The following is a 27,190-nucleotide window of genomic DNA, read 5'->3' on the forward strand; positions in this document are numbered from 1 at the left end:
TATACCGCCTCCGGCGCCGCCTCCTGCCCGCTGGCCGCGCCCCCGACCCGCCTGCTTGCCGGTCCGCGCCCCCTCCGCACCTGCGGAGCCCAAGCGCCCGCAGGATCCAGCCCGCCGGGAGCAGAGGAGGAACCGGTTGGGCGCCGGAGCAAAGCCCCAGGGCGCACGCATGATTTACGCATAAGCTAAATTCTGGTGCTGGAGGAGACTCTTGAGAGTCCCCTGGACTGCAAGAAGATCAAACCTCTCCATTCTGAAGGAAATCAGCCCTGAGTGCTCACTGGAAGGACAGATCCTGAAGCTGAGGCTCCAATACTTTGGCCACCTCAGGAGAAGAGAAGACTCCCTGGAGAAGACCCTGATGTTGGGAAAGATGGAGGGCACAAGGAGAAGGGGACGACAGAGAACGAGATGGTTGGATAGTGTTCTCGAAGCTACCAGCATGAGTTTGACCAAACTGCGGGAGGCAGTGGAAGACAGGAGTGCCTGGCATGTTCTGGTCTAGGGGGTCACGAAGAGGCGGACACGACTAAACGACTAAACAACAACAAAACAAGCTCTAGCTTAGGGCCCCACTCTTTTGGGGGCCCAAAAAAAATTAAAGAAAAAAACAACTGGAAGTACATTTCCTTTTTAATAATTTTATTGCATTCTCAATTTTATCATAATCACAGTTTCCGTACATAGTTCAACAAACTCAAGCATTGCTCTAACAGAGCATGGATCTCTTTCTGACATTATTACTTTATTCTTAGCATTTCTATAACCACTTTTTTTACCTTCTCTCTTATTTTGGTTTCCCCCCTCATTAAATGTAAATCAGTTCCTTATATTCTCATTACATAACATTTCAACTCAAACCTACAAACGTTTTCAGATGTTTACAGGGCTGGGTGTACATTTCCAAAGTATAAGATAAAAAGCAAATAAAATAAAACCTACATACAGCAACAGTGTATTGTTGCTGTATGTAGCAGCATACAGCAACAAAACACTGTTGTGTTGTGTAGGCTCCTGTTTGTTATGTACAAATGGCTTTAGATACCTATTAGGTCCATAAATTACCATATAGCATATATTGAACAACAACTAAACAGTGACAATTTGTTGTGGGCAAAGGACAGCTGGACATATAAAGGGTCACATTACCTTCTGTAGCTTAGGGCCTCATCAAACCTAAATCCAGCTCTGCACACATGCCAGCCCTGCTGCAAATTCGTTGCGAGCCGGCGGGAGCGCCTCTGAGCATGTGCAGAGTGCGTTTCTAGGCCAGCGCCAGAGTCTGCATTCTGGACCAGCTGGGGAAGTCCTAGTATACCCCACCGGATTCAAGGGTTAGGTGCTGCTGGCCCCATTGCACAGAAGGGTTTTGCTTCCAAATAACTAGGGAGAAGATGGGGGGCTCGTGAGCCCACTGACTCATGAGTAGGCCCTGTTTAAGTAGGTCGGGGGAAGCAGGATTGAGCAAATCCGTGGCACAGCAAGCCTCCATCCTCTCCCAAATGTGACACCCTCAAAACCAACGTGACCCACTTTCTATAAAAACCAAAATTTAGGATTGATTCAGCATCTTTCTGGGTGGGAAGACAACAGCATTGCTGTCAACTTTTCCCTTTTCTTGTGAGGAATCCTATCCGGAATAAGGGAAAAGGGAAATGTTGGCAGCTATGGACAAGAGCCCCTCCTCTAAGACCCAGGACCTCATTTTGGGCATGCATTTAACCTAACCACGGTCTACTCGGAAGTAAACCCTGCTGAATCCAGTGGGTCTTGCTCCCAGGTAAGCGGGGCTCGGCTTGCATCCTAATGTGGGGGAAAATATCAGCAAGAAAAACAATTCAAAACAAAACCGCACGTGAAAGCAATTCCACCGAGGCAAAACAATTAAAAACAGCTCCGTGTGGAATTGACAGCAATGTCAGAGATAAAAACAATTTCAAATCCACTTAAAAGGGCTGCTGAAGGTGTTGGATAAAGACATGCAAAGGGAGAGAGTTTGCAAAGGGCAGGTGCCACCCAGTGCTTTTTTTCCCTTAAAAAAATGTTTAGGGGTACTCTCATTTTCCTACGCATATTGAAATACTGCCCTTTAATAAGGCCAAATTTAGATTCACAAAATGTTTAGGGCTATGCATCCCCCCAGGAGAAAAGCACGGGTTCCACCACACTAAGATTATTTGCAGTCTTTTGGATTTCAATGATTTGCACCTTCTTTTTCTTTGCTTTGCTTCTCCCTACCTGAATTCGGTATGTGCCTGCCGCAAAACTCTTTTATTCTGTTTTCCTCCCCTGCTGCTTGACTTAACACAGCTTCTCCCTCTTTGGAACCTGCACGTGCTCAGGAGCCCTCTTGCCTAATTCCTTTGTGTTATTTATTTCGTAAAATGTACACAGCGCTTGCTTCTAGGAAACACTCAAAAGTGGTTTCCTCCAGCTGTATTCCACAGCTGAGTCCAGGGCCAGATTTAGTTTTGATGAGGCCCTCAGCTACTGAAGGTAATGGGGCCCTTTATATGACCAGCTGTCCTTTGTCCACAACAAATTGCCGCTGTTTTTTGTGTTGAATATATGCTATATGGTCATTTATGGACCTGATAGGTATCTAAAGCCATTTGCACATCACAAAATATGCATTTAATCAAAGTAATTGTGGAACTGAAATACAATTAAGAAGAAGTACATTAATAGTGATATAATTATTAAGCCTCTAACTTAAAATGATTTTTTTTATTCATAACAAACTTAATAATGCAAACACATTGGTGTTTGGCAATAACAAAAGCTCCTTTAGGAACACAAGTTACAAAGACTCACAATCTAATCTCTAGAAACTTGCTATAAGATGAAATAATAGGTGTAAATATGTGATGCAAACTACTAATTATAAATAGCAGAATGTAGGCACCCTATATATAGAAAGGAGCAAACCAGTGATATTTTAGGGAGCAGGCTAGCAGGCGGGGCCCATGACTTATATCACAGGAGTCTTCACAACACGAAACACTGTTGCTGTATGTAGGTTTTATTTTATTTGGTTTTTTTTATCTTATATTTTGGAAATGTACATCCAGTTGTTTTTTTATTTATTTTTTTGGGGCGCCCCCAAGAAAGTGGGGTCCTAAGTTATAGCTTGTTTAAAGGTAAAGGGGCCCCTGGCCATTAGGTCCAGTCGTGGCCGACTCTGGGGTTGTGGCGCTCATCTCGCTTTATTGGCCGAGGGAGCCAGCATTCAGCTTCCGGGTCATGTGGCCAGCAGGACTAAGCCGCTTCTGGCGAACCAGAGCAGCGCACGGAAACGCCGTTTACCTTCCCGCCAGAGTGGTACCTATTTATCTACCTGCACTTTGACGTGCTTTCGAACTGCTAGGTTGGCAGGAGCAGGGACCGAGCAATGGGAGCTCACCCCGTTGCGGGGATTCGAACCGCCAACCTTCTGATTGGCAAGCCCAAGGCTCAGTGGTTTAACCAGCGCCGCTTGTACGTAAATCTGTCACTGGTCCTGACAAGCTCTGGAGGTGAGCTCAATCCCATCCATAGCTGTCAACTTTTCCCTTTTCTTGCGAGGAATCCTGTTCAGAATAAGGGAATTTCCCTTTAAAAAAGGGAAACGTTGACAGCTATGATCCCATCCCATCTGCTGTGAAATTCACTTTAAGCAACGTTTTCCCCTTATACACTGTGAGGCTCCCTTCCATCATCATTACCGACAATTAACCACAAGGAGGCAAAACAAGCCGGAAAGCACCTCTACAAAACTCTAATTTATAACAGTGGTTAATGCTTTCTCGGGGAATTAGTCAATCCTTTGGACCTCTCCTCTGAAACACCTGTGACCACTGGCAGACCAAATCACTGCTGAATGCATGCACCTTCCCACAGCAAACTCGTTCCCTGCGTGCAGTGGCAGTGTGGTGCAGTGGTTGCAGTGCTGGATTTTAGAACCGAGAAAACGAGGCTTCCAATCCTTACTTGGCCATGGGGCTGGCTGGGTGACCTGGGCCCAATCCCCATCTCAGCCTAACCTACCTCACCTAGTTGTTGTAAGGCTACAGCGGGGAATCGCGGCCTTGCGCTTCCTTGGGAGAGGAGGTGGGAGATAAATGCAGTAGTGGATTTTTAAAAAGACATATTCCTATCCATGCACTAGATATTGGCATGTTTAATATCAAGTGTTACAAAGGGTAAGCAATAATATCCTAAACACCCCCTTCTGTTCTTTTTATTATTAATTAAATTTGTATACCACCCTAAACCCAAAGATCCCAGAGCAGTTCACAACCAGGCAGAGGGCCTTCTCGGTGGTGGCGCCCGCTCTGCGGAACACCCTCCCATCAGATGTCAAGGAAATAAACGACTATCTGACTTTTAGAAGACATCTGAAGGCAGCCATGTTTAGGGTAATTTTTAATGTTTGATGTTTTGTTTTTTTATGAAATTTTTTTATTGGTTTTACAAAATTTTTAAAACAATACAAACATATAAAAAGACATACAAACACGTATAGTTTCATAACCTTTTTTTCATAAACCTTGTTTCTCAGACTCCCCCATACCTCCCCTTTCTGCATCCCAATGTCCAAAGTTTTTTAGCAACTTCTAAATATTTCTGTCAAGCCTCTGTCCTCTTAATCTTTCCTTCAGTCTAATCTTATATCGCTGTAACCCTTTCTTTCTCGAGACCTCGACATTCTAACATTCATCAAGTTTATAATAGTCCTTAAGATAGATTTTAAATTTCTTCCATTCTTCTTCCGCCGTCTCCTTCCCCTGATCACGGATTCTGCCAGTCATCTCAGCCAATGTCATGTAGTCCATCACTTTCATCTGCCATTCTTCCAGGGTGGGTAGATCTTGTGTCTTCCAATACTTTGCGATGAGTATTCTTGCTGCTGTTGTAGCGTACATAAAGAAAGTTCTGTCTTTCCTTGACACCAATTGGCCGACAATGCCCAAGAGAAAGGCCTCTGGTTTCTTAGGGAAAGTACATTTAAGTACCTTTTTCATTTCATTATATATCATTTCCCAGAAGGCCTTAATGTTTGATGTTTTACTGTGTTTGCTATTTTCATTTGTTGGAAGCTTCCCAGAGTGGCTGGGGCAACCCAGTCATATGGGCGGCATATTAACAACAACAACAACAACAACAACAACAACATTAATTAATTAATATGAGCCTAACCATACCCAGTTGCCATCTCACACAGATCCCCTTATCTTTGTTCTCCTCAATGGCCCATCACCCAGGCAATCACCTGACCAGAAAGCTAGCCTGGCTTATATTTTACCTTCACACACAGCCTGCTTCCTCCCCGCCAGTTTTTAATGGTTGATGTTTTGTCGCATTATCATTATTATCATTATTATCATTATCATTATTATCATTATTATCATTATTATCATTATGTTGGGAGTTGCCCAGACAGATGGGCGGGGTATAAATAATAAATTATTATTATTATTATTATTATTATTATTATTATTATTATTATTATTATTAATTACAGTGGTGCCCCGCAAGACGAATGCCTCGCAAGACGGAAAACCCGCTAGACGAAAGGGTTTTCCGTTTTGGAGGTGCTTCGCAAAACGAATTTCCTATGGGCTTGCTTCGCAAGACGACAATGTCTTGCGAGTTCCTGCAGGTCCCCCCCCCTTTTCCCAAGCCGCTAAGCCGCTTAACAGCTGATCCACTAAGCCGCTTATCAGCTGATCCGCTAATCCGCTTATCAGCTGATCCGCTAAGCCCGCTAAGCCGCTAATAGTGCTAATCCGCTAAGCCGCCAATGGGCTTGCTTCGCAAGACGAAAAAACCGCAAGACGAAGAGACTCGCGGAACGGATTCATTTCGTCTTGCGAGGCACCAGTGTATTATTATTACAAAGAGGAGGAGAGAAGTCCAGGAGATCCTTTAGAATCTTGTTTCTAGGTGACTGTAAAATTTTAATCTGAAAAAGCAAATAAATAAATTTATTTTTTAGAAAACCCCAAACATTCCTGCCCTTTCCCTGAGCTCCTTCTCTTGCGTCGGATGGTGTCCTTGAGCGGAGATAGTGGCCTTTGCTTCGGCGGATGCAGAGATGTGGGAGGGTTGAGGAATCTCCCAACCGTGCATGTTGCTGGAACGTTGCCTGTGGCTCGGTCACATTTGCAGTTCGGTGCGCTGTACTTTTTGATCTGGGACAATCCGGCCTCTGGAAGGTCGCCCACCCACACCGGCGAGAAATCTCGCCTGCTCAGCCCTGTTTTATCAGAAATTCTCCCAAGGATTCAACAATGCCGGGTCTGGGTATAAAATGCATTGACCGCTCTTCCTGTCCACAAAAATATCACAAGCCGTTTGGCAGCAAGGTGCGGGAATCTTGTCCGAATGCTTAAAAGGGTCTTTCTACGGTTGCTGCATCAGCTGATCAGTGCTGGGTCCCAGGATCGGAGCCATAGCTGTTACCGCATTTTTTGCTCTATAGGACGCACCGAACCATAGGACACACCTTGTTTTAGAGGAGGAGAAAAAGAAAAAAAAATCTCCCCCTCTGCTCAGCGCCCCTTCAGCGAAGCGGCAGGAGAAACGGAGCCCCTTCCATTTCTCCTCCCGCTTGGCTGAAGGGGCGCTGCGCAGAGAGGGGGAGAATTTTTTTCTCTTGTTCTCCCCCTCTAAAACAAGGTGCATTCAGTGCGTTCAAGGTGCGTTCAGTCGCCTTCAGTGAAGGCAACCCGAAGCCTCCGGAGATCCTCCCCACCGCCAGCCCCACAAGCTCGGGGGGCAGTGGGAAGGCTGCGCGCAGCCTTTGCGCTGTTCCCCGACCTGGTCTTTGAGGCTGGCTGTGGGGGAAAGCAGCCCCACAAGCTCAGGGAGCAGCGCAAAAGCGGTGGGGGAAACTGCCAGCCTCAAAGATCCCTGAAGCCTTCGGAGCGCAGCTCTCCCGGCTTCAGCAAAAGGAACTTGAAGTCTGCGGAGCACAGCAGGAACTCGCGCTGCGCTCCGAAGGCTTCAGGCGGCTATCCCTGAAGCCTGGAGAGTGAGAGGGGTCGGTGCGCACCTGACCTTGCTACGCCACTGGGCAGAAGTGGAACTGCCTTGCACCTGCTATAACCTGGCCAGGAGCCGCCAGGTGTCCTTAGTGTTAAGTCGTGGGTGAAGCTATCAGACGACACAGCGATTCTTCAAACAGCTCTTGTTTATTCACAGGCCAGAACAGAACTGAACTGAAGGGTTCAGCCAGCCTGCTTATATAGAGCTCCAGTACAACGCAACAGTAACCTCTTTCTGTAACTAGCCAATCATTGAACGTCACTTTCAATCCCTTATTTGCATATGTGGACCTGAGTGAAAACTATCTACAGTATCCCCCTGCTGGCCCAGGGTGAGAACTTCAGTACAGTGGTACCTCTAGATGCAAACGGGATCCGTTCCGGAGCCCCCTCGTATCTAGAAGCAAACGTAATCCATGTCTGCGTGTCTGCGGGTCACGTTTCGGCACTTATGCGCATGCGCGTGACATCATTTTGAGCTCCTGCACATGCGCAAGTGGTGAAACCCGGAAGTAACACACTCCGTTACTTCCGGGTTGCCGCGGAGTGCAATTTGAATGTGCTCATCCCAAAGCACATTCAACCTGAGGTATGACCATACATAACACTTAGGGATGCTGCTATCCTGAGTCACCTCGCAGTCCAGTCACATTCTAAACATGGAGGAGACGCGTTGTGCCAATTTGTGTTTTGCCACAGGCGGCAAAATGTCCCGGGCCAGCTCTGCAGGGCCCCTCACCATTGCAAATAAGTTTGTGGGCTGTGCATTTTCCGGGTTTGGCTTCCGACCATCTGGGTAACCTGCAGTCGTTTTGGTGCCAGGTGATTGATAGGTGGGCAGGCCCCGCCGGCCGGATCCTGTCCCCTACTCCTACAGAAAGGTGTGCCAGCTTCTCTCTCTCTCTCTCTCTCTCTCTCTCTCTCTCTCTCTCTCTCTCTCCCCCCCCCCTTTTCTGGCAAAGTTTCTGCATCTGATCTGACAAGGAGAAAGTTAATGGCCTGGAAAAGCTTTTAGTGCAAGTCGTCCAGCGCATTCTAGGAAGAAATAATGTTTCGGGAACTTCCTGCTAAATTAGAAATGTGTTTCAAATCCTCCTACGTGTAAGGAGAGATTGTTGTCTTGTTCTCCCTTGCCTGACTTCCCTCGAATTTCTAGCCTTTCACCTGGATAATTAAAAGTGCTATTAACAGTCTAGCGGTGTATTTGTGTGTGTGTTCCTAAGAGTTATTCTGTGGGTGTATATTAAGAGAAATTCTCATTACAATGCTGAAGTTTCATGAGGACCTTTCCCTTCCAATCTGGTGTGGAAATCTGGAGAACTGAATTTTAAAGGTGGAAAAATGAGAAATGGAGATACAAGCTGAATTTGACGTATATGTCCATCTCCATCTTTGGCCTTGTAGCTGGTAGGAATAAATCCTAGCCCAAATCCAATTATCTTCCTGATTATCTCAGCAGGGCATTCCTTAAAAAAGGCCTATGACGAAGGTGCTGCACAGAATAGAATGACCCTTCTGTATTATGGTCATTAGAGAGTCAGGTGATTTTTGGGGGGAGGCAGGGGAATAATGGGGTGGCGCATAGCAAGATTTGGGGAGCACTTCTAACTAGGACTGTGTTTCATTTCCTTCTGGAAATTTGATTGCAGACTTCCTGCAGGTGCCCCAGGAAGCAGATGTTATATAAAAACAAAACCCGTGTTCTTATTTTTGATGATAAATTCTATTTTAGAACCCTTCTGAGATGCTCCTATGAAAAACACACAAGTGTAGTCTAAAATAAAGTATCGTCATGAGTTTAGCAGTGAGGAAGCAGGCTGTGTGTGAGGTTAAAATATAAGCCAGGCTAGCTTTCTGGTTTTCCCAGTAGCGATGTATGGAAGTGAGAGCTGGACCATAAAGAAGGCTGATAACCGAAGAATTGATGCTTTTGAATTATAGTGCTGGAGGAGACTCTTGAGAGTCCCATGGACTGCAAGAAGATCAAACCGATCCATTCTGAAGGAAATCAGGCCTGAGTGCTCACTGGAAGGACAGATCCTGAAGCTGAGGCTCTAATACTTTGGCCACCTCATGAGAAGAGAAGACTCCCTGGAAAAGACCCTGATGCTGGGAAAGATGGAGGGCACAAGGAGAAGGGGACGACAGAGGATGAGATGGTTGGATAGTGTTCTCGAAGCTACCAGCATGTATGATTAATCAGTGTGCAATCCTATACAGTCGTACCTTGGTTTTCGAACAGCTTAGTTCACAAACAACTTAGAACGTGAATGTCGCAAACCCGGAAGTAGGCGTTCTGGTTTGCAAGCTTTGCCCCGGAAGCCAAAAGTCCGGCGCAACTTCCGATTGGCTGCAGGAGTGTCCTGCAGCCAATCGGAAGCTGTGCCTTGGTTTCCGAATGTTTCATAAGTCGAGCGGACTTCCGGAACACATTCTGTTCAAAAACCAAGGTACGGCTGTACACAGTTACTCAGCCCTGTTGAACTCAATGTGGCTTACTTCTGAGTAGACATAGAGGAGAGAAATGTGAAGATTTCTATCATCAGGTGTCCCATAGAGCGTCTTTAGGTGTTAGTAAGGGATTTTTTATTTTGTTCTGGAAATAGCAGACTTCCTAACTCCACCACCCAGATTACAATTGCTTCTGAAAGCCCCCACAGTGCTAATAATAATAATAATAATACCATTTTGTCAACTATCCTACCCTTCCCCAGTTGGGGACCACATTGCTTTGAGAATCTGAGCGTTGATGGAAGACAGAGATATCTTTTCATTATTTTGCATTCAGCCCTGGCTGGAAAATGTCAAATCGTGGGTCAGCTGCTAAATTAAATGAAACTGATGTAGATCTGAAAGAGAAAGTTCTGCAAAGTAGAAAAAAAAGCTTTATTTGGGGTGGGGGAATGCTACAAAAATGGGAACATGGCAGAAGAGCTTTGATTTCCTCTTGAGTAGGGGGGTGGAGGGGAAATTGCTGCTTCTTCATCGAATCTGCATTTACAGCCGGAGTTCCATCTGCCAGCAGATTTTCCGTGGGTTCAGTAGGGCAGGTGCTGGTGTGTTGCAGAAGCCATCTCTAGGCAAAGGAGAAGGAAATTTAAGTTAGTTCTGGGAAGAAGGTTCTGCAGGAGTCTGCAAGCACAGATATCTCTTTAATGTTCCCACCCAGACAACAGCTTCTTCCCTTTCCTTGTCTGTTCATGTCCAACCTGCTTCAGGCAGCAGAATGCCAGTAAAATGTTGCATTATCAGACACGTTTGCTGGTAGACTCAGATGGTATTGCGGTCCCCTGTTTCCTGCAACCTATAGCCACTGTAGTTTTATTGGTCCACTTTTCCCAACTATCACCCAGAACTAAAACTCCCTTTAACCACATTTTCCTTTAGGAGAAGAAAGTCTTCTTCCCCTCCTCATTTTTGCCTGCGACTCCTCCCTGTTCAGTGTCATTACGATTGCAAAAACAAGGTGTATTTTTACCACCTTAAAGACTAAGGGAGGGACGCGGGTGGCGCTGTGGTCTAAACCACAGAGCCTAGGGCTTGCCGATCAGAAGGTCGGCGATTCGAATCCCCACGACGGGGTGAGCTCCCGTTGCTCAGTCCCAGCTCCTGCCAACCTGGCAGTTCGAAAGCACGTGAAAGTGCAACTAGATAAATAGGTACTGCTCCAGCGGGAAGGTAAACGGCATTTCTGTGCGCTGCTCTGGTTCGCCAGAAGCGGCTTAGTTATGCTGGCCACATGACCCGGAAGCTCAACACTGGCTCCCTCGGCCAATAAAGCAAGATGAGCGCCGCAACCCCAGAGTCGTCCATGACTGGACCTAATAGTCATGCGTACCTTTTTAAAGACTAAGGGAGCTTCCAGACTGTTGCCATTTTCAGGTGACATTCAGTTGCAAACTGGCAAATTTAGGTTGCACAATTATGGATGACTGGGAGGTCTTGTGCAACAACAACAACAACAAGAAGAGTTTGGATTTGATATCCCGCCTTTCACTCCCCTTCAGGAGTCTCAAAGCGGCTAACATTCTCCTTTCCCTTCCTCCCCCACAACAAACACTCTGTGAGGTGAGTGGGGCTGAGAGACTTCAGAGAAGTGTGACTGGCCCAAGGTCACCCAGCAGCTGCATGTGGAGGAGCGGAGACGCGAACCCGGTTCCCCAGATTACGAGACTACCGCTCTTAACCACTACACCACACTGGCTCTCTTCTCCACAAGATCAAATTTTTAGTGATAAGAAAAGAGATTGGGGGCAGAGGAATGCAAAGGAAAGTGTGGGATAATGCTTGCTTTGATGCATCACCTAAGATCCCTGCAAACAATTCAGAGCGAAGGCTGAAAAAAGAGCCAACATTGTCAGATTCCTTGAGAATAAATTGGGACGAAGGTTCTGTAAACAAGGATGTCTGGAAGTGCCTTTATAAATGTATTATGGCTTAAATCAGGTGTGGCTAACCTGGTGTTTCTAGATCTTTTAGACCAGAGTTTCCCAAACTTGGGGTCTCCAGCTGTTTTTGGACTACAGTTCCCACCATCCCTGGCCACTGGTCTTGGCAGCTAGGGATGATGGGAGTTGTAGTCCAAAAAAACAGCCGGAGACACAAGATTCGTCAACACAGTTTTAGATACAGTGGTACCTTGGTTCTCAAACTTAATCCGTTCCAAAACCCAAACGTTCCAAAACCAGGGCACGCTTTCCCATAGAAAGTAATGCAAAATGGATTAATCTGTTCCAGACTTTTAAAAACAACCCCTAAAACAGCAATTTAACATGGATTTTACTATCTTACGAGACCACTGATCCATAAAATGAAAGAAATAAACAATGCCCTGCAGTCACACAATCAATCAATCAATCAATCAATCAATCAATAACTGAACTGGGTTCCACTCAGTCACAAAAACAAAATGAAAAAGAGCCACAAAAACACAAAATAAATAGCAAAAACAGACAGACATCAGCGTGACACTCAAAACAAAAGTGTGGCACTCAAAACGGAGTACGTTTGGCTTCCAAAAAATGTTTGCAAACTGGAGCACTTATTTCTGAGTTTGCAGTGTTTGGGTTCTAAGGCGTTTGAGAACCAAGGTACCACTGTACAGTGGTACCTCAGGTTACATACGCTTCAGGTTACAGACTCGGCTAACCCAGAAATAGTGCTTCAGGTTAAGAACTTTGCTTCAGGATGAGAACAGAAATCGCGCGGCGGCAGCAGGAGGCCCCATTAGCTAAAGTGGTGCTTCAGGTTAAGAACAGTTTCAGGTTAAGAAGGGACCTCCAGAAGGAATTAAGGACTTAACCCGAGGTACCACTGTATCTGGTAACATCATTGCTACTCTGTAGGTCTCTTTGCAGTAAGATTGAACTAATCACTTTTTTCCTTGTGAAATTAAGTCCTTCTCCCTAAAACAATGCAATGCTATTAATATTCCCCATGGCATATTTACCTGTCAGTCCGAACCTTTGGACCAGGCCACACGAGAACCTATTCAAATCCGGATAAACCTCCTGGGCAAGGAAGCATCAGAGTCTCACGGTAATTTTTTTGCTGGGGTGGCAGCACCCAGAAGTCATGGGGACATCTGTCCTTTTTAAAGCCTCCTTTTCACAGCTTCAATATTATGCGCCACGGAGCCACACAAGCCCATTCCGAAGCAATTAAAACCATTGCCGTTTGCGCCTTGCCGCCGCGACAAGAGTGTTTCCTAAAAGCTCCTTGGCCAAAGCTGTCTCTCTTGTGTTTTCCTCTCCCGTGTTTTCCTCTCGGGGAGTCCTTGGCGCGATCCACCTTCTCCTTCCCGGAGACGGCTTCCGGTTTCAGAAAGGGGATTCCCAGGTCACCTGGGCCAGAACCATCAGTCTTTTCAGCTGCTCAAAGGACACAAACATCACCACGTTCCAGGATCCCAGGCGCAGGAAGGAGGGTATGAAACTGAAGAGGACAGAGGCAGCCAGTTAGACATGGGCTGCCCTTGGAAGACATAGGAAGAAGCTCCCATGGGCATCGTGTAGGTTGGGAACCTTAGGCCTGGGGGCCAAATCCAGCCCTGCAAGCTTCTGGCTATGTGGGGCTGCCTTTGAAGGTGACCCGGAAACTGCAACTAATCCAGAATGCGGCAGCTAGACGGGTGACTGGGAGCGGCCGCCGAGACCATATAACACCGGTCTTGAAAGACCTACATTGGCTCCCAGTACGTTTCCGAGCACAATTCATAGTGTTGGTGCTGACCTCTAAAGCCCTAAACCAGGGCTTTAAAGGACCAGGTGCACAGCCTGGGAGTCATTTTGGACTCACAGCTGTCCATGGAGGTGCAGGTCAGTTCTGTGTCCAGGGCAGCTGTCTTCCAGCTCCATCTGGTACTCAGGATGAGACCCTCCCTGCCCACAAATTGTCTCACCAGAGTGGTGCATGCTCTGGTTATCTCCTGCTTGGACTACTGCAATGCGCTTTACGTGGGGCTACCTTTGAAGGTGACCTGGAAACTGCAATTAATCCAGAATGCAGCAGCTAGACTGGGGACTGGGAGCAGTTGCCGAGACCACATAACACTGGTCCCGAAAGACCTACATTGGCTCCCATTATGTTTCCGAACACAATTCAAAGCGTTGTTGCTGACCTTGAAAGCCCTAAACGGCCTTGGCCCAGAAGACCTGAAGGAGTGTCTCCACCCCCATCGTTCTGCCCCGAGCTCCAGCGGAGGTCTCGTTCGGAAACACGTCGGGCTTTCAAGCGTCTCCACCCCCATCGTTCTGCCCGGACACTGAGGTCCAGTGCTGAGGGCCTTCTGGCAGTTCCCTCGCTGCGAGAAGCCAAGTTACAGGGAACCAGGCAGAGGGCCTTCTCGGTAGTGGCACCCGCCCTGTGGAATGCCCTCCCATCAAATGCCAGACAGCAAACAACTATACAACCTTCAGTAGATGTCTGACGGCAGCCTTGCATAGGGAAGTTTTCCGTGTGTGATGTCCTATTGTGTTTTTACTATTTTATGTTGGGAGCCACCCAGAGTGGCTGGGGCAACCTAGTCAGATGGGCAGAATAATAATAATAATAATAATAATAATAATAATAATAATAATAATAATAATAATAATAGTCTTTTAAGTTAATTGCTGCATTTTGAAACTTTGCTTTGCGATTTGATTCTGTTTTAATATTTTTTTTTTAATTGTACACTGCTTTGAGACCAATTTAAAAGGTGGCATAAAAATGTGTTTAAGATAAGGAAGCTGATACCAGAAAAGCATAGATGATGGCAATAATAATAATAAATTGTATTATTTATACCCTGCTCTTCTGGTTGGGTTTCCGCAGCCACTCTGGGCGACTCCCAACAGAATATTGAAAACATTAAAAACTTCCCTAAACAGGGCTGCCTTCAATCAGGTAGTTGTTCATTTCCTTGACATTTGGTGGGAGGGCGTTCCACGGGGAGGGAGTCACTACCGAGAAGGCCCTCTGCCTGGTAGTGAACTGCTCTGGGCTCTTTGGGTATAGGGTGGTATACAGATTTAATTACTAATAAAAAGAACAGAAGGGGGTGTTTAGGATGTTATTGCTTACCCTTTGTAAAAAGCTGTGGGTCCCTCTTTCACCACCATGGTGAACATACAGTTCAGAGCGTTCTTGTACTGTCCTGGGATGGAGTTCATGTATCTCGTTTTCACCACATCCACGGGAGATGCCACGATGGTGGCGCAGAATCCGGCCCCGAAGGCAGCGACAAAATGGCAGGGGAAATTGTCTGTTGGCGGCAGAGAACAGACACAAGATGGTTCAGGTTTGGGAAAGCCCCAAAACTGGGAGCCTCCTTCCCTTAGAAAGCTGCTCCAGAAGCTACCTTTTGAGGGTTGGCCACCAGGGCCAAAGGCTGGTTAAATGATCTAGGCTTGTGAGGTAGTTTGGTGCAGCGGTTATAGTGTCTGATGAAGGACACCGGGAGACTTGGGTTCAAATCCCACCCCGCAACCATGACACACACCGGGTAACCCCAAGCTTATCTCTCTCTCTCTCTCTCTTGCCACACATCATAAAAAAGGGACACCATGCAAGGTCAGAGGTAAGAAACAGGAATTGCAAATGCTAATTTATATGTCTGGATAATAGAATCATATAATCACTGCAGATGGTGACAGCTGTCACGAAATTAAAAGACACCTGCTTCTTGGGAGAAAAGTGGAGGCAAACCTAGACAGCATCTTAAAAAGGAGACATCACCTTGCCAACAAAGGTCCGTATAGTTAAAGCTCTGGTTTTCCCAGTAGTGATGTATAGAAGTGAGAGCTGGACCATAAAGAAGGCTGATCGCCGAAGAATGGATGCTTTTGAATTCTGGTGCTGGAGGAGACTCTTGAGAGTCCCATGGACTGCAAGAAGATCAAACCTCTCCATTCTGAAGGAAATCAGCCCTGAGTGCTCACTGGAAGGACAGATCCTGAAGCTGAGGCTCCAAGATTTTGGCCACCTCATGAGAAGATAAGACTTCCTGGAAAAGACCCTGATGTTGGGAGAGATGGAGGGCACAAGGAGAAGGGGACGACAGAGGACGAGAGGTCCAGCTCCGAGGGCCTTCTGGCAGTTCCCTCGCTGCAAGAAGCCAAGTTACAGGGAACCAGGCAGAGGGCCTTATCGGTGGTGGCACCCGCCCTGTGGAACGCCCTCCCACCAGATGTCAAAGAGAAAAACAACTACCAGACTTTTAGAAGACATCTGAAGGCAGCCCTGTTTAGGGAAGTTTTTAATGTTTAATAGGTTATAGTATTTTAGTGTTGTGTTGGAAGCCACCCAGAGTGGCTGGGGAAACCCAGCCAGATGGGCGGGGTATAAATAAATTATTATTGTTGTTGTTGGACAGTGTTCTGGAAGGTACCAGCATGAGTTTGACCAAACTGCGGGAGGCAGTGGAAGACAGGAGTGCCTGGCATGCTCTGGTCCAGGGGGTCACGAAGAGTCAGACACGACTAAACGACTAAACAACAACAATAGAATGTTAGAATCGTTGGGTTGGACAGGACCCTGGAGGTCATCTAATCCAAACCCCTGCAATGCTGTCTTTTGCCCAATGTGGGTCTCGAACCCAGACAGCGTGGCTGAGGATCAGAGATGAGGATGAGAGCTTTAGGCCGGCAACATCTGTTGGGTTGGGAACAGATTGCCCTTCTCTGACTTAGGTGTGACACAGCAAGCCCTTTTTTCCAGCCAAGAAAAGGCTGGGAAGCTCAAAACGTGTCTGAGAGCGATGGCCAGAGTGATGGTCAGTGATAGACTGGTCTTGGATATGGAGGTTTCATTAATCTGACGGAGGTAACGTACTGACAGCTTGTACCGCGGAGCGGCTGAGAGAATGAGCCGCCAAACCGCTGGGCTATATGCCGAAATGGCAAAATTAACTGCGAGACTTAGGAACCAAGAAGATAAGGACTTTAAAAAAAGAATGGGGAAATTTTATAACATACCTAAGGGATTATTGGAAGCAAATCAAAACGTTAGCTGGACTCTAATAATCACTTGTAAAGCAGTTTATTGTTAAGCTAGATAAATGGGAATTGTGGAGAATGTATTGATATGTAGTATAATACTAATACTAATAATAATAGAAGGATCCCTGAAAGGGAGGGGGAAGTAATGAGATTCAGAGAATCTCATGAAATTAGTATATAAATGTTGATATAAAGTTGTATCTGTAAAAACCAATAAAAATATTTCAGGGGGGAAAGGAGAGAGACTGAGCTGCCATTTTGAATCCCACCTCCTTCATTGGCTGGAGACTCCATAATCTTTAAGACTGCAAGTTAGGTAACTGGAGCAGACCTAGATTTGAGGCCTAGATTTCCAGCATCTGGGAAGAGGAGGCCTCCTTACCTGTCATCAGGCGATATCTCAGCAGTGTCTCCTTGATGAGGTCATAGGTTACCATCTCCCCACAGTTCACGATAGAGTTTCGGATGATGTTCGGCAGGGTCCCTGTAGTGGGTGGAAGCAAAGGGTTGGGGTGTGTGTAGAGATTCTGGATTTCGTGATCTCCTGGCTGGATCCCAGGAGCTGACCAGGAGGTCTCAGTGGCTAGAATTATCTGTTTCCACAACTGTAGTTCAATAAATGTTCTTGCTGTTATCGCTGCGTCTTGCCTCGTGGGAACCCACCTACACTTCAGAGAGAATTTTAGGCTCCGATTTTAAAATTGCTTGAACCGATTATAATTTTGCATTTTCATATTGCGGCATCTGACACCCACACCCTGGGACCCTAGGGTGAGAGGCGGGTAGGAAATAAAATTACCGTATTTTTTGCTCTATAAGACACACCAGACCATAAGACGCACCTAGTTTTTGGAGGAAGAAAACAAGAAAAAAAATATTCTGAATCCCAGAAGCCAGAACAGCAAGAGGGATCGCTGCGCAGCGAAAGCAGCAATCCCTCTTGCTGTTCTGGCTTCTGTGACAGCTGCGCAGCCTGCATTCGCTCCATAAGACGCACACACATTTCCCCTTACTTTTTAGGAGGGAAAAAGTGAGTCTTATAGAGCAAAAAATACGGTAATAAATAGGACAATCATAATAAATATCATGCAAAAAGGAAATGAATGGCGGAAGACAACGCACCTTTCCAGAGTCCTCGGACCCCTTCCTCCCTGGCGATGGTCCTGTAGGCGTCCACAGTCCCATTGTACTTCTTTGGTCCACCAACCAACCTGATGTGCGCTTGGAAGCGGACCTTAACCACATCTGTGGGCTGGGCGCAGGTGACGGCCATGGCTCCGGTGGTGCAACCGGCGAGTAACCGGGTGGGGATGCTGGCGCCTGAGAGAGAGAAAGAGGAGGAAGATAAAGTCCCTACCAGAGAAGAAGGGCAAATCAAGTTGGACTATGCCGAAATGGCAAAATTGACTCGAAAGCTCAGGAACCAGGAACACCAAAACTTTAATAAGGAATGGGGGAAAATATATATACAATTTACCTTAAAGACCATTGCAAGCAGCTGATAACATGAACAGGACTATAACACCACTTGTAACGTAACGAGAAATATGGTATAAGGGAGTTAATTTGTTTTTCGGGGGTAATTATTGAAAAAAGATGCAGTAGAAAAGGTTTAACCTCAGAACCTATGGGGGGGGGGGAGTCCAGAGATTTGGAGGAATCTTTAAACTGTGGCTATGTTGTGGTGCGATTATAATTTTAAATATGTAAAACCAAACAAAACTAATTTTTAAAAAGAGAGTGAGAGAGCGAGGCAGACAGAGAGACAGAGGCTGTTTTTGTCATTATAATGGATTGCTACCCTTGTTCCATCTCTTCCCCCAGTTATACAATTTGGGCTGTGTTCACAAGGCAGTTTATTTCATTTCCCCGATGATGTTTCCCTAGCTGTTAACTGCCACGTTTATTCTATTTATTTGTTATCCTTGTTTATTCTACCTCCCATCCCACCTTTTTTACTCCATCAGGATCGTTCCCGTCCCGGAATAATACCTTCTCTTGCCCTGCTGGGCTTCGTTAGCCGTGCATACTCTAAATAATACAGATAAACACAAAATATGGTATGTAGATCCATTGTTCAATATGTGTGTTATGTGTTTTATTTCCTAATTTGTTTTAAAAAATACATTATTATGTTTATCTGTATTATTTAGAGTATGCACAGCTGATGAAGGCCGGCAGGGCGAAACAAGGTATTATTCCGGGAACCCTTGTCTTAAGTTCTTTCGTCTGATACCTGCATACAGCAACTATATTTTGCAAAGGCATATGTGGAACATTACAAGGAACAAGTTCATTTTCTGCAGGTACTGCTTCTTAAAGTTGTCGCGTCTGACACTTGTATTCGTAAAGACATACGTGGAACACAAAAAAGCTTCTATAAGAATATTTGTATTTCCTGTTCAAAATGTTGGTCTTTAGTTGCTTCTACTGAATTTGATAATGTGAAAAGAGGTATGTTTATACGATGTATAAAGAATTCATATAGTTAAACACAGCCAGTTGCATTGTGGGTATATTTGTTAGTTGAATTTACGTAACTATAGGTTTGATAGTGTAGCGTAGGATGACAGGCCAATGTTCTGTCAATGGGATAGCTAATAATAATAATAATAATAATAATAATAATAATAATAATAATAATTTATTATTTATACCCCGCCCAGCCACTCTGGGCGGCTTCCAACAGAACACTAAAATACAATAACCTATTAAGCATTAAAAGCTTCCCTAAACAGGGCTGCCTTCAGATGTCTTCTAAAAGTCAGGTAGTTGTTTATTTCCTTGACATCTGATGGGAGGGCGTTCCACAGGGCGGGTGCCACCACCGAGAAGGCCCTCTGCCTGGTTCCCTGTAACTTGGCTTCTCACAGGGAGGGAACCGCCAGAAGACCCTCGGTGCTGGATCTCAGTATCCGGGCAGAACGATGGGGGTGGAGACGCTTGGAAGCCCGAACGAGACCCCCGCCAGAGCTTGGGGCCTCCAGAGGCAGCGGGGAACTTACTGTCTGACCCCTTGGGGGTGTAGAACTGCTTCACCGAGTCGTACAGGCCGATCCGGATGGATGCAAAGCTCATCTGGCGCTGGAGGCCGGCCACCAAGCCGTTGTAGAGACTCTTTGGTCCCTCTGTCTTCACCATGGTAGTGATGGTGCCCAACGCCCCTTTGTACTTCTTCGCTGCCCTGGAAGCCTTGCATTCCCCTTGGATCTGAAAGGAGAAGTTGACGAGAAATCGACCACTCATCACACGGCACAGCTCCATTTCGTAGCACTTCTGCGCATGTGCAAAGTGCGATTTAGCGCTTCTGCACATGCGCCACTGCTGAAACCCGGAAGTAACCTGTTCCGGTCCTTCCGGGTTTTGGTGGTCCGTAATCCAAAAAAATGCAACCTGAAGCGGCTGTAACCCGAGGTATGACTGTATATAATTAAAGCAAATGGATAAATGAGCAAATGAAGTGTATTTGGATATGCAGAAGATATTAAGAAATAAATTTAAGGAATCGCAGAAAGAGGGGGAAGGAAGTCAAGTCTTAAAATGTCCAAATGATTGTGAAGTCAGTGAAATGTATATATCTGAAAAGTATATATATATATTATATATTCATACCACTTTAAACACCTGGGAGTGCTTCCACCTTTTCCCTCAAGGAAGTCAAGCTGGCATGCATAGTTTTCCATTTAATCCCAAAAACAACAACCCTGCGAGGTTGGGCTGAGAGTCAGAGACTGGCTCCCATGGTCACCCAGCGAGCTTCATTATGGCTGAGTGGGGGATTCGAACCCGGGTCTCGCTGGTCCCAGTTTGGCACCCTAACCCAGCAGTTCTCACCTGCAGCCTGACTTTGGCCGTGTCCAAGGGGAAGGTGAAGAGGTCAGCAATGCAGGCAGCCGTCCCGGCGCTGAGAAACTTGACGGTCGCTGAGGGGGGGATGTCCGTGGGCTTCAAGCCGACCATCGTGCCACTGTTGACGGAGGCGTTTCAGCCCCAGAAAATGTCCTCAAACACCGAGAAGGAGGTTTTGCCGTCTTTGGCAATATAGATGAGCCTGGGGAGGGGAAATAAATCTTCAAAATTCCTGTCCTTTCTCACTGTCCTGTCCAATTCATGACCTTGAAAGCCCTAAACCAGGCATAGGCAAACTCGGCCCTCCAGATGTTTTGGGACTACAACTCCCATCATCCTTAGGTAACAGGGCCAGTGGTCAGGGATCATGGGAGTTGTAGTCCCAAAACATCTGGAGGGCAGAGTTTGCCTATGCCTGCCCTAAACGGCCTCGGCCCAGGATACCTGAAGGAGCGTCTCTGCTCCCATTGTCCAGCCCAGACACTGAGGTCCAGCTCCGAGGGCCTTCTGGTGGTTCCCTCCCTGAGAGAAGTGAGGTTACAGGGAAGCAGGCAGAGGGCCTTCTCGGTAGTGGCACCTGCCCTGTGGAATGCCCTCCCACCAGATGTCAAGGAAATAAACAACTATCTAACTTTTGGAAGATATCTGAAGGCAGCCCTGTTTAGGAAAGTTTTTAATGTTTGATGTTTTATTGTGTTTTTAATATTCTGTTATGGGACGTGGGTGGCACTGTGGGTTAAACCACAGAGCCTAGGACTTGCCAATCAGAAGGTTGGTGGTTCAAATCCCTGCGACGGGGTGAGCTCCCGTTGCTCAGTCCCTGCTCCTGCCCACCTAGCAGTTCGAAAGCACCTCAAAGTTTAAGTAGATAAATAGGTACTGCTCCAGCGGGAAGGTAAACGGCGTTTCCGTGCGCTGCTCTGGTTCGCCAGAAGCGGCTTAGTCATGCTGGCCACATGACCCAGAAGCTGTACGCCGGCTCCCTTGGCCAATAAATCGAGATGAACCCCTCAACCCCAGAGTCGTCCGCGACTGGACCTAATGGTCAGGGGTCCCTTTACCTATAATATTCTGTTGGGAGCCAGCCAGAGTGGCTGGGGAAACCCAGCCAGATGGGCGAGGTATAATAATAATAATAATAATAATAATAATAATAATAATAATAATAATAATAATAATTTATTATTTATACCCTGCCCATCTGGCTGGGCCTCCCCAGCCACTCTGGGCAGCTTCCATAAAAACGAAAAATACAGTAAAATATCACACGTTAAAAACTTCCCTGAACAGGGCTGCCTTAAGATGTCTTCTGAATGTCAGGTAGTTGTTTATCGCTTTGACATCTGCTGGAAGGGCGTTCCACAGGGCGGGCGCCACTACCGAGAAGGCCCTCTGCCTGGTTCCCTGTAGCTTTGCTTCTCGCAATGAGGGAACCGCCAGAAGGCCCTCAGAGCTGGACCTCAGTGTCCGGGCAGAACGATGGAGGTGGAGACGCTCCTTCAGGTATACTGGACCGAGGTTGTTTAGGGCTTTAAAGGTCAGCGCTAACACTTTGAATTGTGCTCGGAAACGTACTGGGAGCCAATGTAGGTCTTTCAAGACCGGTGTTATATGGTCTCGGCGGCCGTTCCCAGTCCCCAGTCTAGCTGCCGCATTCTGGATTAGTTGTAGTTTCCGAGTCACCTTCAAAGGTAGCCCCACGTAGAGTCCATTGCAGTAGTCCAAGCGGGAGACAACCAGAGCATGCACCACTCTGGCGAGACAGTCCACAGGCAGGGAGGGTCTCAGCCTGCGTACCAGATGGTGCTGGTAGACAGCTGCCCTGGACACAGAATTGACCTGTGCCTCCATGGACAGCTGTGAGTCCAGAATGACTCCCAGGCTGCGCACCTGGTCCTTCAGGGGCACAGTTACCCCATTCAGGACCAGGGAGTCCTCCACGCCAGCCCACCCCCTGTCCCCCAAAAACAGTACTTCTGTCTTGTCAGGATTCAACCTCAAAGAAATCATCATCATCATCATCATCATCACTGAATGGATAACAGTCCACACGTATTGAGAGCCTAAGAAGTGACTCCTGGATCTGGAAAATGGCTAGTCTAGACCAGCATCTTGTTCTCACAGTAGCCAACAGGGAACCCACAAGCAAGATTCGAACACAAGACGCGTCTCCCCTCCTGTGGTTTCCAGCAACTGGCGTCCAGACGCATTACTGCTTCCAGCTGTGGAGGCAGAGCAGAGCTACTGTGACTAGTAGCCACTGAGAGCCCTCTCTCCTCCATGAATTTGTCTCTAGGCTTTTTCTTATCACTTCTTCCTGTGGCAGGGGGGTCCCCAGTTATCTACCAGGATTGTTGGTAGACCTGATATCAACAACATTGTGATGGCCTGGGATTCGGACTCGGAGGCTGAACCTGAGGGATCCCAGCCTGCACAGGATTCCCCGCCTCCAGAGCCAGTTGAGCCAAGGCTGGGGAATGAGCCTGAAGGGTCCTCACCTGTGCTGGGTCCTCAGGTGCAGGCACCAGCTGAGTCTGCTCTGGCTCCTGAGGTGATGGAGGACCCATTGCCTGTAGGTGCTCCACTCTCTGCCCCGTCAGGGGAAGAGGAGGTTGCCTCTGGGTCCAGTAACCCTCCAGCCTCTCCTGAGCTGCAGAGGCTCAGGGCAGAGAGGCGGAGGGAACTAAGTTCCCGCAGGAGGAGTGCTCGCCTCCAGGCCAGGAGAGGCAAGTCACCTGAGGATCGGGGCCACCCTATGCCTCGGGGCAGATAAAAGCCGGCCAGCCCCAGTCCCAGGTTGCAGGAGGAACATTGTTGCTAGCCTGTTCCTGCCTAGACCCTGTCCTGCTCTTCTGCCAGAGTTCCTGACCTCACCCGACTCCCTACCTTGGACCCCGCTTCAGCCTTGATGGACAGCCTCCATACCACACCCTCGACCTCGAACTGGACTCGGACCTCGCCGCACAGTTAACCCTTGGGACCAGCACAAACATAAAACTAAATCAAAACAGACACCAGTAGACCTCTGTGGGGTGTATACTCTTCCTTGCCTGCGTAGGCCTGGCAGAATAGAAAAGTTTCCTGCAGGCGTTTTAAAGTTGGCACAGGAGGTGACTGCTGAATCTCTAGTGGCAGTGTGTTCCACAGGACTGGGTCAATTGCCCAATATACCAGTATACCTGAAGGAGCGTCTCCACCCCCATCGTTCTGCCCGGACACTGAGGTCCAGCTCCGAGGGCCTTCTGGTGGTTCCCTTCCTGTGAGGTTACAGAGAAACAGGCAGAGGGCTTTCTCGGTGGTGGCGCCCTCCCTACAGATCTCAAGGAGATAAAGAACTACACAACCTTTTGAAGACATCTGAAGGTAGCCCTGTACAGTGGATGCTGGAGTTGCAAATGTGATCTGTGCGGGAAGCACATTGGCAACCCACAGCACCGTGTGTGCGCATGCATGGGTTGCGATTTGGTGCTTCTGTGCATGCACAAAGTGTGCTTTAGCGTTTCTGCACATGCACAAGTGCCGAAACCCGGAAGTAACGAATTCCACTACTTGTGGGTTCGGCGCAGTGCGCAACCCAAAATCATGCAACCTGAAGCATCTGTAACTCGAGGTATGACCGCATTGAGAAGTTTTTATTGTTTGACGTTTTAGTACAGTATGTTTTATATGTGCTGGAAGCTGCCAAGAGTGGCTGGGGAAACCCAGCCTGATGGGTGGGGTATCAATAATAAAATTATGATTATTATCATTGCCTTACAACAATGTGTTATTTTCTTGTTGGAAAGGGGAAGACAGGAAGAAGAGGAACAAGGCAGATGGCAAGAATTGTTATGACAAAATGTGCTTCTCACATGCCAAATCATTTAATCTCTGGGCAAGGTGGAACTTGTAGGGTGACGGGAAACAACAGAAACTAGCCTGAGCTTGAGGGCCAGTAATTTAAGCCAGCAACTATTTGCATGAAGATTCCTGGAACGTACCTGAGAATTAAGACCGCTTGCCAAGACTGGGAAATGAAATATTTTGCCAGTTCTGAGTGCTAAGAGAATTTCGGAGAGAAACAAACTGGATGTTGCAGACGGCAGCAAGAGTTGGGGGTCATTTTAGGGGGAATTAACAATGTTAGTTGTGTGAAGCTGGCGCTGCCCAAACATTTGCTTCTCAAACGCTCCCACTTCATAGCTGCTTAGCACGTGTTGCAAAAAAGCGAATTATGACAGACGTAAAGACATCTTAACTTCCCAGTGCCTTTCTAAAGCGTCATGGCTCCTTAAAGGCTGCTGTGAATTCCGACTGCGTTGGAAGTTGGAGGAGAATGTAATTCTTGAACCAACGAAGTGCCCCTAGCCCAGCAGCCTAGTCTAACAGTGGGAAGCTTGGAAGCAGGATCCGGCCACAAGAGCAACTCTCCCCCCCTGGGGTTCCCACAGTTTAACCATTCGCTGCTTGAAGAAGGACTTTTTTGGGGGGTGGGGAACTGACTGCTTTGAGAAGGGTGGTGCCATGCTGCTTTTATTGCTATGGTTTTAAAAGATTTTTTAACAAAAAAATTTTAACAGATTTTTATATACGTGTATCTTTTTAATTCTATCAGTGTTTAATTGCTTTTCAATTATTGTTTTTCCCCTGTTTTCAGCAGTTCTTATTTTTATCTATAAGCTGCCCTGAAAAGACCCCAATGACTCCAATTTCCATTCCTAAGGAAATCAGCCCTGAGTGCTCACTGGAAGGACAGATCCTGAAGCTGAGGCTCCAAGACTTTGGCCACCTCATGAGAAGAGAAGACTCCCTGGAAAAGACCCTGATGTTGGGAAAGATGGAGGGCACAAGGAGAAGGGGACGACAGAGGGCGAGATGGTTGGACAGTGTTCTCGAAGCTACCAGCATGAGTTTGACCAAACTGCGGGAGGCAGTGGAAGACAGGAGTGCCTGGCGTGCTCTGGTCCAGGGAGTCACGAAGAGTCGGACATGACTGAACGACTAAACAACAACAACATGAATTCACTACCTTTCCTTCCAGCTCTGAATCCTGTGATCCCAATCCCGCTGTGGAGGATGCCACGGAACAATTCAAAGATGCTCCGTTATTCAGAAAACTGACCCAAATCTTCCGCTAAAGCCCTGATCCAGTGACATTCAGAATTGTAGAAGTGTAGAGATGGGAGGAACCCAAGGAGTCATCTAGTCCATGGGTAGGCAAACTAAGGTCCAGGGGCCGGATCTGGCCCAATCGCCTTCTCAATCTGGCCCTCGGACGGTCCAGGAATCAGCTTTTTTTTACATGAGTAGAATGTGTCCTTTTATTTAAAATGCATCTCTGGCTTATTTGTGGGGCATAGGAATTCGTTCATTTCCCACCCCCACCCCCCTGAAAATATAGTCTGGCCCCCCACAAGGTCTGAGGGACAGTGGACCGCCCCCCTGCTGAAAAAGTTTGCTGACCCCTGATCTACTCCAAGCCCCTGCGATGCAGGAATCGCAGCTAAGTCCCATTAAAAGTCCCAATAAAAGGAATTCAAAGAAAGTTTCTTGCTAAATGAGTCCAGGGTCTGAAATCACCCACGAGGCGAGTGCATGCGTAATACGGCCCTTCTCATCCTCTAGTGCAGGCACAGGCAAACTCGGCCCTCCAGATGTTTTGGGACTACAACTCCCATCATTCCTAGCTAACAGGACCAGTGGTCAGGGATGATGGGAGTTGTAGTCCCAAAACATCTGGAGGGCTGAGTTTGGCCATGGCTGCTCTAGTGCAACTTTTGCCAGCCTGGCAAAGAGATTAAAAACACATTAAAACATCAGTGATTAAAAAGTTCCCTAAACAGGGCTGCCTTCAAATGTCTTCTAAAAGTCAGGCAGTTGTTTATTTCCTTGACATCTGATGGGAGGGTGTTCCACAGGGCGGGCGCCACTACTGAGAAGGCCCCCTGGCTGGTTCCCTTGTAACTTTGCTTCTCGCAAAGAAGACCTTTCAATCCAACCAGTGCTATTTTTCTAGAAAAAGAGGTGCCGGAACTCACTACGAACGCCTCCTTTGCTCTCTTATAATGGCAACGGCATAGGGACGCGGGTGGCGCTGTGGGTTAAACAACAGAGCCTAGGGCTTGCCGATCAGAAGGTCGGTGGTTCGAATCCCCACGACTGGGTGAACTCCTGTTGCTCGGTCCCTGCTCCTGCCAACCTAGCAGTTCAAAAGCACGTCAAAGTGTAAGTAGATAAATAGGTACCACTGCAGTGGAAAGGTAAATGGCGTTTCCGTGCTCTGCTCTGGTTCGCCAGAAGTGGCTTAGTCATGCTGGCCACATAACCCGGAAGCTGTACGCCGGCTCCCTCGGCCAATAAAGCGAGATGAGCGCTGCAACCCCAGAGTCGGTCACGACTGGACCTAATGGTCAGGGGACCTTTAATGGCAACGGCGCCCACCTGAGAGATGCCATAACAAAAAAGTCCTGAACAAAAAAGCCCTGAATCCGGCCAACCAACTCCATGCAAACAAAGATAACCAGAAAAACCCCACACACCTTACTTGGCCCCAGATGTTTTCTGCTTGAATCCCTTTGTGGGCTGATCCGTAGGCGTTCCTGCCGAAAGGCGGTGATGTGAATTTTGCAGAGAAAAGTATTACTAAATCAGGGGGTTGGATCGACAGCCTAGGAATCGCAGCAGCAGCAGCGAATGTTACGTTCAGCTCAACCATCTGCTGCTCACGAAGCTACTCTGTTTGGCATCTTGTCATCGAGACTCTCATTTATAAGATTTGCTGCGGTTGGCATTTCAGCAGGGAGCAGACGGGTGAAAACAGAGATCGGGTCTCCTCGGGTCAGTCAGTTCAAGAAG

At 47.2% G+C, this 27,190-nt stretch overlaps 1 protein-coding gene across 2 annotated transcripts; it reads right to left on the bottom strand.

Moving 5' to 3' along the window:
- Window positions 1-9,898: 9,898 nt before the first annotated feature.
- Window positions 9,899-27,075, bottom strand: LOC308588781 (putative mitochondrial transporter UCP3). Of its 2 annotated transcripts, none has more exons than XM_081197451.1 (8): window positions 26,880-27,075; window positions 20,342-20,558; window positions 19,513-19,717; window positions 17,630-17,827; window positions 16,890-16,991; window positions 14,592-14,772; window positions 12,478-12,962; window positions 9,899-10,104 (listed from the first exon to the last, which is right to left on the bottom strand). In XM_081197451.1, the coding sequence occupies exons 2-7, from the start codon at window positions 20,465-20,467 to the stop codon at window positions 12,848-12,850; spliced, it is 927 nt and encodes a 308-aa protein (XP_081053577.1). In that variant the 5' UTR covers window positions 20,468-20,558; window positions 26,880-27,075; the 3' UTR covers window positions 9,899-10,104; window positions 12,478-12,847. The 2 variants fall into 2 exon arrangements, with proteins under 2 accessions (XP_081053577.1, XP_081053576.1); XM_081197450.1 differs by having other exon boundaries at window positions 26,875-27,075.
- Window positions 27,076-27,190: the final 115 nt, after the last annotated feature.

The sequence above is a fragment of the Podarcis bocagei genome (assembly GCF_964188305.1).
Source record: "Podarcis bocagei genome assembly, chromosome: 6".
NCBI lineage: Eukaryota > Metazoa > Chordata > Lepidosauria > Squamata > Lacertidae > Podarcis > Podarcis bocagei.